General features: G+C 48.8%; 1 protein-coding gene across 1 annotated transcript; it reads left to right on the plus strand.

Moving 5' to 3' along the window:
• Nucleotides 1-5: 5 nt before the first annotated feature.
• Nucleotides 6-6,855, plus strand: men1 (multiple endocrine neoplasia I; the record flags this gene model as incomplete). Its single annotated transcript, XM_041240357.1, has 7 exons — nucleotides 6-122; nucleotides 1,459-1,587; nucleotides 3,983-4,084; nucleotides 4,358-4,494; nucleotides 4,841-4,970; nucleotides 5,643-5,816; nucleotides 6,211-6,855. Coding segments are annotated over 7 exons (1,263 nt in total), but the record flags the coding sequence as incomplete, so codon positions are not given.
• Nucleotides 6,856-10,829: the final 3,974 nt, after the last annotated feature.

Here is a 10,829-nt window from a genome sequence, read left to right on the forward strand (position 1 = left end):
CCGAGGACCACGCCTGGGTGATCTTCGGAAAGAACGGAGAGGAGACGGCTGAGGTGACGTGGCACGGGAAAGGGAACGAGGACCGGAGAGGACAGACAGTCAGCGCCGGGGTCACGGAGAGGGTGAGGCAGGGGAGAGCCGGGGTCACGGAGAGGGTGAGGCAGGGGAGAGCCGGGGTCACGGAGAGGGTGAGGCAGGGGAGAGCCGGGGTCACGGAGAGGGTGAGGAGGGGAGAGCCGGGGTCACGGAGAGGGTGAGGAGGGGAGAGCCGGGGTCACGGAGAGGGTGAGGAGGGGAGAGCCGGGGTCACGGAGAGGGTGAGGAGGGGAGAGCCGGGGTCACGGAGAGGGTGAGGAGGGGAGAGCCGGGGTCACGGAGAGGGTGAGGAGGGGAGAGCCGGGGTCACGGAGAGGGTGAGGAGGGGAGAGCCGGGGTCACGGAGAGGGTGAGGAGGGGAGAGTCGGGGTCACGGAGAGGGTGAGGAGGGGAGAGCCGGGGTCACGGAGAGGGTGAGGAGGGGAGAGCCGGGGTCACGGAGAGGGTGAGGAGGGGAGCCATGGTCACGGAGGATCAGGCTTGAAACTCACACAAGCCCTTAGGGGTGTAACGATACCCTCATCTCCCGATGCAGAACACGGCATGCAGGTCACGGCACGACGTGCATCACGAGACATGTGATGGTCCTGATGGGCTATTTGTTTGATGCACAAAAGAGATCAAACAATCTTTTAATGACGGGCTGTTTGTAAAACGACAAAAATAAAATCAACTGTGATGCACCCTTACCGTTCATTCAAGAGCATCTTGATGAACTGCAGGGAGCTGTGCTGCTGTGGTCTTGAATCGCGTTGCAAACGATGCATATGACTAATACGATGTGACTGACCACATCTAGAAAACAACACATCCCCTTTAGAGAGTTCCTCGACACGCAGTCAGTCACGAAACCCCTGCGAGCCATCACGCCGTCCTGGGTTTCCAAGTGGGTTTCATTGCAATTATTAATGTCATTTTAAATTGTAAAGGTGGTCAGTATTGAGCAGGATCTGTGCTTTGGCTGCGAGTTCAGGAGCCTCTCTCCTCCTGTGGTTGCCTCCCGCAGACGTCTGCAATGCAGGCTACGTCCCCCAGCGTGTCTGTGCCAGTGCACAGCAGAGTGTTGGCAGGGAAACAAAAGGACACTTGTTTCCAAAGGGGCAGATCGCTGGCTGGTGCAGTCTGTTACTTCTGTAAAGACAGTGTGGCGGGTGCAGCCTGCATTGCACCAATCCAGCTGACTGATCTTACGCTGCCACACTTTTAGCAGACACTGCTGGCCTCCCTGTAGGATTGCATTTGGCTATAGAAACCTCTCCAGTGCTGTGAGATTGTTAAGAGATTATGAGGACCCTTTGTATGTGCCCGCACTAGCTCAGCTCATATTCTGTGCTGTCTCCCTCCCTCTCCCCCTCTCTCCAGAGCTGGCTGTACCTGAAGGGCTCCTATCTCAAGTGCAGCCGTAACATGGAGGTTGCCTTCATGGTGTGCTCCATTAACCCTTCCATTGACCTGCACACCGACAGCACAGAGCTGCTCCAGCTGCAGCAGGTGAGAGCCCCGGAGCAGAGTGCACTGCCAAGCCTGCAGTGCTGGGAGCTCAATCCCACTCACACGCTTCCATTCCCTATATACACTGCCAGTCACACGCTTCCATTCCCTGTATACACTGCCAGTCACACGCTTCCATTCCCTATAGACACTGCCAGTCACACGCTTCCATTCCCTATATACACTGCCAGTCACACGCTTCCATTCCCTATATACACTGCCAGTCACACGCTTCCATTCCCTATAGACGCTGCCAGTCACACGCTTCCATTCCCTATAGACACTGCCAGTCACACGCTTCCATTCCCTATAGACGCTGCCAGTCACACGCTTCCATTCCCTATATACACTGCCAGTCACACGCTTCCATTCCCTATATACACTGCCAGTCACACGCTTCCATTCCCTGTATACACTGCCAGTCACACGCTTCCATTCCCTATAGACACTGCCAGTCACACGCTTCCATTCCCTATAGACGCTGCCAGTCACACGCTTCCATTCCCTATATACACTGCCAGTCACACGCTTCCATTCCCTATATACACTGCCAGTCACATGCTTCCATTCCCTGTAGACGCTGCCAGTCACACGTCTTCCATTTTAGGATGACACTGCCAGTCACACGCTTCCATTCCCTAATAGGACGCTGCCAGTCACACGCTTCCTCTCTCTCTCTCTCTACTCTCCAGTAGACACGCTTCCATTCGTGGAGATCTTGAGAAGTAAGTGCCCGGATCATGACCCCAATCGCTGGGTCTCTCTGATTCTGCGATTGCACAGCAGTTTCACCCGCTGCTGGTTTTACTATGAGCTTGATTAGCCACAGCGTGTAGGTAACAGTCTCAGGTGTGTCTTATTAAACCAGGAATAGATCAAGCTGCAATGCAACGGGAGTCATACTGCCACCCCTGCTACTATGCTGACAAGTCGTTCTGATCTCTCGTCTAGTGCAGGTCTGCGTGTTAGTCATTGAAAGCTGGACACAGAAAAGCTTTGTGTTTGAAACGTTTGTCGTGGGGCTTTTTGTTTCTTTGCATGTCTGAATTCAGCAGTAACGAGTGTTGAATGGTTATGGATGGGATAGTGCAGGGGTGTGCAAAGCACTCCAGGGTTAACAGGTAAAACAGTGTAATGAACTACTTCAGGGTCTGGATGGAGGTTTAGTTGGTTCAGTTAAACAATTGACTGTGACACCCACACTCGTACTGTGTGTGTGTGTGTGTGTGTGTGTGTGTGTGTCACAGCATCACTCTTATCCAGTGTGTGTGTGAGTCTCTGCCCCTCTTATCCAGTGTGTGTGTGAGTCTCTGCCCCTCTTATCCAGTGTGTGTGTGAGTCTCTGCCCCTCTTATCCAGTGTGTGTGTGAGTCTCTGCCCCTCTTATCCAGTGTGTGTGTGAGTCTCTGCCCCTCTTATCCAGTGTGTGTGTTGCTGCGTGCGCCACTCTTATCCAGTGTGTGTGTGAGTCTCTGCCCCTCTTATCCAGTGTGTGTGTGAGTCTCTGCCCCTCTTATCCAGTGTGTGTGTGATCTCTCCTCTTATCCAGTGTGTGTGTGAGTCTCTGCCCCTCTTATCCAGTGTGTGTGTGAGTCTCTGCCCCTCTTATGTGTGTGTGTGTTTGTCTCTGCCCCTCTTATTGTGTGTGTGAGTCTCTGCCCCTCTTATCCAGTGTGTGTGTGAGTCTCTGCCCCTCTTATCCAGTGTGTGTGTGAGTCTCTGCCCCTCTTATCCAGTGTGTGTGTGAGTCTCAGGTATCCAGTGTGTGTGTAATGAACTACTTTAGGGTCTCTGTGAGTCTCTGCCCCTCTTATCCAGTGTGTGTGTGTCACTGCATCACTCTTATTCAGTGTGTGTGTGAGTCTCTGCTCCTCTTATCCAGTCCAGTGTGTGTGTCGCTGCGTCACTCTTATCCAGTGTGTGTGTGAGTCTCTGCTACTCTTATCCAGTGTGTGTGTGAGTCTCTGCCCCTCTTATCCAGTGTGTGTGTGAGTCTCTGCCCCTCTTATCCAGTGTGTGTGTTGCTGCGTCACTCTTATCCAGTGTGTGTGTGAGTCTCTGCCCCTCTTATCCAGTGTGTGTGTTGCTGCGTCACTCTTATCCAGTGTGTGTGTGAGTCTCTGCCCCTCTTATCCAGTGTGTGTGTGAGTCTCTGCCCCTCTTATCCAGTGTGTGTGTGAGTCTCTGCCCCTCTTATCCAGTGTGTGTGTGAGTCTCTGCCCCTCTTATCCAGTGTGTGTGTGAGTCTCTGCCCCTCTTATCCAGTGTGTGTGTTGCTGCGTCACTCTTATCCAGTGTGTGTGTGAGTCTCTGCCCCTCTCTTATCTAGTGTGTGTGTGAGTCTCTGCCCCTCTTATCCAGTGTGTGTGTGTGTGTTTCTGCCCCTCTTATCCAGCGTGTGTGTTGCAGGTACCCGATGGCTTTGGGCTCCCTCGCTGACCTGGAAGATTTGGATCCTATTCCTGGGAGAGCCAGCCCACTGTCCATCCTCGAGAAGGTAAGTATTATTACCTAATCCTTTCGACAGACCGGGGGTCGATTTCCAGTTGTGAAATTTGTAATCCATTGCAATTCCAGCATCCTTGTAGTTGAACCTCGGCACACCTGTGTCATTGTAATTGTGATTAGACCAGAGCATTGATCAGGCACAGTTTAGTTGTGCATGTGTTTGTCATACCAAACTTGGTATTGTTTCAGGGTTTCACAGTTTAATGTGATTCACTGCATATCAGGATCGATCTCTCTCTCTTTCTCTCTCTCTCTCTCTCAGGCGATCTACTCTGCAAAGCAGTTCTACAACAATGAGCACATCTACCCCTACATGTTCCTGGCTGGGTATCACTACCGGCACGGAGAGGTGCGTGACGCACTGGGGGCCTGGGCGGAGGCAGCCATGGTCATGCAGGAGTGAGTACTGTCCACTCGATTCCATCTAACATCGACTCCCTTTAAACTAGTACCCTATCTCTCTGTCTGTCTGTCTATCTATCTATTTATCTATCTATCTACCTGTGTATCTGTCTCTATCTCTCTATCTATCTATCTCTCTATCTCTAACTATTTAAAGTTAAAAATGAATAATTTATTTTAAAAAAACAAAACCTAGACTGTATCAGATCATCATTACAAAGCCATCTCTTCCAGAAGCGCCTCAAGCCTGACTTGTATTGTACTGTATTGTATTGTATTGTATTGTATTGTACTGTATTGTATTGTATTGTACTGTATTGCATTGTATTGTACTGTATTGCAGCTACAATTACTTCCGGGAAGATGAAGAAATCTACAAGGAGTTCTTCGACGTTGCCAATGATGTCATCCCCACCCTGCTGAAAGAGACGGCGAGCGTGGCCGAGAGCACAGAGGAGCGCACAGGGGCACAGGTACAGATACAGGACTCCCTGGCACAGAGGAGCACACAGGGGCACAGGTACAGGGCTCCCTGGCACAGAGGAGCACACAGGGGCACAGGTACAGATACAGGGCTCCCTGGCACAGAGGAGTGCACAGGGGCACAGGCACAGATACAGGGCTCCCTGGCACAGAGGAGCGCACAGGGGCACAGGCACAGATACAGGGCTCCCTGGCACAGAGGAGCGCACAGGGGCACAGGCACAGATACAGGGCTCCCTGGCACAGAGGAGCGCACAGGGGCACAGGTACAGATACAGGGCTCCCTGGCACAGAGGAGCGCACAGGGGCACAGGCACAGATACAGGGCTCCCTGGCACAGAGGAGCGCACAGGGGCACAGGTACAGATACAGGGCTGCCTGGCACAGAGGAGCACACAGGGGCACAGGCACAGATACAGGGCTCCCTGGCACAGAGGAGCACACAGGGGCACAGGCACAGATACAGGGCTCCCTGGCACAGAGGAGCGCACAGGGGCACAGGCACAGATACAGGGCTCCCTGGCACGCACGCAGCTTTACAAAAAGAGGCACGCAGCTTTACAAAAAGAGGTAATTGGGGAAAAAAAAACAAAAACAAAACCACATGAACATCATTGAGGTGTTTTATTAGCTGTGTGCCGTCTCTCTCTCTCCTCTCTCAGGACTCCCAGCTGCAGTCGGCAGCCCTCTCCGCTCTGCAGGACCCAGAGTGTTTTGCTCACCTGCTGCGCTTCTACGATGGGATCTGTAAGTGGGAGGAGGGCAGCCCCACCCCAGTGCTGCATGTGGGCTGGGCCACTTACCTGGTGCAGTCTTTGAGTCGCTTCGATGGACAGGTAACTTCACACTTCATCCACAGCTCTGCCATCGCCCTTACAGAATGGATTGACTGTGCTTCATACAGTCGAGTGAAACCTGCTGAATAATGTTACGCTAACATGTTGAATTGCACACCGCTTTGTGGTTAGGACTTAATAAAAACGGACAAATTGAAAAAAACAGAAATAGAGATATTATAATAGAAAATGTGTTCAGCCTGTAATCCTTTAAGAAGCGATTACCTACTAGTCTTGAGGACCTCTTTGGATCTTGCTGTATTTTTTCGTAGAAACCAGGCAGGTCTCAGAGTGCAGGACCTCTGTATTGATGAGATGTTGAAGCTTGAGGACTCCTGTGATCCTCTTCATTGTATCAACAAGTTTCCATGTGTTCTGAAATCTCTCTCTGCAGGTGCGCCAAAAAGTGTCAATCATCACCAAGGAGGCGGACCCGCAAGACGACGACGACCAATCGAGCGAGGACCTGCGTGAGGGGCGGAGACGAGGGCCTCGGCGCGAATCCAAACCCGAGGAGCCTCCGCTGGCCCTGCCCAAGAAGCCGGGTCCTGAGAGGAGCTCCGAGCTGCTGCAGAGGCGCCGCTCTGTCCCGGGGCTCCGGGGCAGCGAGAGGGAGGGGACGTCCCAGGCAGGGTCCCCCAGCCCAGCCTCTCCGCTTCCCCCTCCCCCTCCCCCCGGGCCCGTCGTCTCTTTCCACAGCGAGAAGATGAAGGGGATGAAAGAGCTGCTCGCTGCCGTCAAGATCAACTCGAGCGCCATCAAGCTGCAGCTCACTGCCCAGTCCCAGGTGCAGATGAAGAGGCAGAAACCGGCCCCGTCTGGAGACTACACCCTGTCCTTCATGAAACGCCAGCGCAAGTCCCTGTGAGACGCCTCGCTGCGCTCTCTCTCTCTCTCTACCCCTACACTCTCCACTCTAGCACCCTGTCCTTCATGAAACGCCAGCGCAAGTCCCTGTGAGACGCCTCGCTGCGCTCTCTCTCTCTCTCTACCCCTACACTCTCCACTCTAGCACCCTGTCCTTCATGAAACGTCAGCGCAAGTCCCTGTCCCTGTGAGACGCCTTGCTGCGCTCTCTCTCTCTCTCTACCCCTACACTCTCCACTCTAGCACCCTGTCCTTCATGAAACGCCAGCGCAAGTCCCTGTGAGACGCCTCGCTGCGCTCTCTCTCTCTCTACCCCTACACTCTCCACTCTAGCACCCTGTCCTTCATGAAACGCCAGCGCAAGTCCCTGTGAGACGCCTCGCTGCGCTCTCTCTCTCTCTACCCCTACACTCTCCACTCTAGCACCCTGTCCTTCATGAAACGCCAGCGCAAGTCCCTGTGAGACGCCTCGCTGCGCTCTCTCTCTCTCTCTACCCCTACACTCTCCACTCTAGCACCCTGTCCTTCATGAAACGCCAGCGCAAGTCCCTGTGAGACGCCTCGCTGCGCTCTCTCTCTCTCTCTGCCCCTACTCTCTCCACTCCAGCACCCTGTCCTTCATGAAACGCCCCCTCAAGACTCCGCCCTGCTTCATATTGGTCCTTAATGGGTTTTTTTTATTGCCTATCCATAGACGCAGCTGTGTGAATTGAATATGCAGTGGTTAGTCTGTCAATGAGCCCCACGCCCTCCCTCGGTACAGTGTCAGTGTTACCGCTCGGATGCACATTTCTGTCCACTTCTTTCAGTTTGAGTTAGCTGGGAAAACAAGTGTCAAACTTGTACCATGTTACAAATAGGTAACGTTTTCAAACCAGTCCTTTATAATTGATGTTATATGAACAAGCACGTCATTTTTTTAACCCCAGCACTAGTCTGTATAGTGTGTGATTACAAGGATCAGTGCGTTTAACTGTGTGCCTGTATACGCCTGCCTAAGTAGATATCAAAGTAATAATCAATTGTGTTCTTCCATTCGCTATATACTGCAGGTCTCAAGTGTGCAGTTTTGAAAGAAACACATGTTGTAAATAGGTATTTCTATTGCAAAACAGGATATCTGGATATTGGAGACCTAGAGAGTGAAATTAGCCCCTCCCCTTCAATGGCTTCTTTCCTGTCAATAACTGCTTCCTGTATTGACTGACATGCTTTCAGCCAGTAATATGCTTTGACCCAGAAGACACTTCCTGTGAAAGGGCAGAGCAAATTGAAAGTTCCTTGAACCTGAAGAGGTAAGAGGCGCCCCGTTTCAAAATGAAAATTACAAGTTTGCAAAAAGATGGTTCAAAACTGGGCCCTGGAGACCTCCTGTATACAGCCAATGGAGGTGCAAGACATGTGAGGTCATGGGGTCAGTCACACTGGAATTGTGTCATTTGTATCGCCAGTGTAATTGTATTTAACCTTAACACGCCTGTCGAATTGTAATTATGTAATCGATCAATTCCAGTTGAATCACACACCTCTGGAAGCTGAATCATTCGCAGTTACATCTTTTACACTGAGCGAACATTCTCCTTGTATTTTCAACCGCTTTTGATAAAATGTCTGATAAAACGGTGTATAGTGTGTTTCTGTATGTGTACCTGTGATCACTGCTTGCTAGAATAAACAGTAGTGTTAATGTGTGGCGCTATTCACGTGACTTTTTTGTAGTGTAATTGCAAAGCTGGCTGGTCCAGTGGTTAAAGAAAGGGGCTTATAGAGGCTCTGGGTTCCATCCCAGCTCAGCCACTGACTCGCTGTGTGTGACCCTCAGCAAGCCACTTAACCTGGAGGAGGCGCAAAGCAAGCGAGGTCCTATTGGAAGTGACTGTGCTGCAGCAGCAGTAGTTGATGCGTGGTTCAGCCCCAAGTCTTTGGATCAAAGCGTCTGCTAAATGACCTAGTGATTATAAGAGGAGCCCAGGTCTGTGTCGGACCCCGTCCCTCTGCTGTTCGTCTGAGGCTGGCTGTGCTGGAGTGTCCTGCACCCTGATCCACAGTGTAATCGAGTAATGGATTTGATAAGATTGTTCAGAAGCATGGGACTCTTATCTCTTGAGATGTAAACTAATTAAATTACCTTCAAGTGTCAGTAGGGATTTTTAAAAAAAATATTTTTGATAGCATTTTCCTTTTTTTTGTTTTTTTAAATAAAATATATTTGAGCATACCTATCTGTCTTCTGTATTTCATTCATAACCATGTCATGTGCAGCTGTGCTAAAAACTTTTTTTTTTTAATGTTTTTGTAATTTTACAATTACAACCATATTTCTTCTGTTTTTATCAAATTCAGTATTTGACTGTTTTTAACTGAATGTTTTAATTGTTTATTTTTTTGTGTGTGAAGCGCTTTTGGGATCCTTCTGAGGAAAGGTGTATGCATTTATTTTTAATGTGAGAATGCATCTTAACAATTTCAGCATTGAGATGAGGATATTAAAAGATGAACCTGCATCCACAGCTAATAGCTTGTTTTTGTCTGTCACTGTGGGCAAACCTTATAGATCTCTGTCCTTTCATCAGTCAGATAACCAGCTCCAATGAAGAACACATTACAGAGTACAATAAATTAACAATGCAGTGGGATTTTGGGTGCCTTTATGCAATTGTAACCTTTATGACAGTTGTCAATCAATCAATCATCCATCCATTATCATTAACTGCGTAATTCTTACAGGGTCACGGTGAGCTGGAGCCTAACCCGGCAGAAACTGGGTGCAAGGCAGGACTACACCCTGGACGGGACGCCAGTCCATCGCAGGGCACCACACACACACACAGGGCAATTTAGAGTGACCAGTCAACCTGAACAGCATGTCTTTGGACTGTGGGAGGAAACCGGGGGAAATCCACGCGAACACAGAGAGAAAATGCAATCTCCACACAGACAGACCCCTGAGACCGGAATCGAACCCAGGACCCTGGCACTGTGAGGCAGCAGCGCTGCCGCCCATCCATCAATCAATCCATCAATCAATCTTTATTTTATATAGCGCCTTTCATAGTGGCACACCATCACAAAGTGCTTTGCAAGATGCAGAAACGACAAGTTAGGGTTCAACATTAAACTTTCCAAAACCTAAATTTCATCAAAACAAGGTGTTAAAAAAATAAAAATAAAATAAAAAAATAAATCTATTTTGAAAATTAATTATTTTAGGGCTTCGGTACATTTGCTAATATGGGGGTGCAGGTTTTATTCATTTATGAAGTGCCAAACTGAACAAAAAAAAAAATATATGTTGTCTAAATTGTGTTTTGAAAAACAACAACAACAACAAAACGCATCTCCCAATTCAGTCTCTGCTTCAGGCCTAAGACGTGTCGATATAACAGTGACTGTCCTATTGGCTGAATTACACTCACAAACTCAAATATACACTGCGAATAATTTACAATACTACGGTTAAAAAATCAAATCACATACAATTAATATAATCTGTGGGCTGTCATAAATTCTCCCTAAAATACAGTAGTTAAACATTTATATTAAGTGACACTGGCTTCTTCTTCTTCTTCTTCTTCTTCTTCTTCTTCTTCTTCTTCTTCTTCTTCTTCTTCTTCTTCTTCTTCGTCGTCGTCGTCTTCTTCTTCTTCTTCTTCTTCTTCTTCTTCTTCTTCTTCTTCTTCTTCTTCTTCTTCTTCTTCTTCTTCTTCTTCTTCTTCTTCTTCTTCTTCTTCTTCTTCTTCTTCCGTTCTTCTTTCGCTCTCTTTTCTTCTTCCTTCTTTCTACTTCTTTTCTTCGTCTTTCCTTTCCCTTCGTCGTCTCCTTCTCTCTTCTTCTTCTTTTTCTTCGTTTTCTTTCTTTTTCTTCTCTTCTTTTCTTTCTGCTTTCTTTCTTCATTTCTTTTCCTCTTCTTCTACTCTTTCTTCTTTTTTCTTCCTCTTCTTTCTTCTTTCTTCTTCTTTTCTTCCTGCTTCTTCTTTCTTCTTTCTTTTTCTCTCTTTCCTTCTTCTTCGGTTCTCCTTCTCTTCTTCGTTTTCTTCCTTTTTCCCTTCTTTTCCTTTTCCTTTCTTTTTTTCTTCAGATAATTTCTCTTTTTCTTCTTCTTTTTCAGGAGAAGAAGAAGCTTCTTTCTCTCCTTCTTCTTCTTTC

The sequence above is a fragment of the Polyodon spathula genome, unplaced genomic scaffold (genome assembly GCF_017654505.1).
Source record: "Polyodon spathula isolate WHYD16114869_AA unplaced genomic scaffold, ASM1765450v1 scaffolds_101, whole genome shotgun sequence".
In the NCBI taxonomy this organism is placed as follows: domain Eukaryota; kingdom Metazoa; phylum Chordata; class Actinopteri; order Acipenseriformes; family Polyodontidae; genus Polyodon; species Polyodon spathula.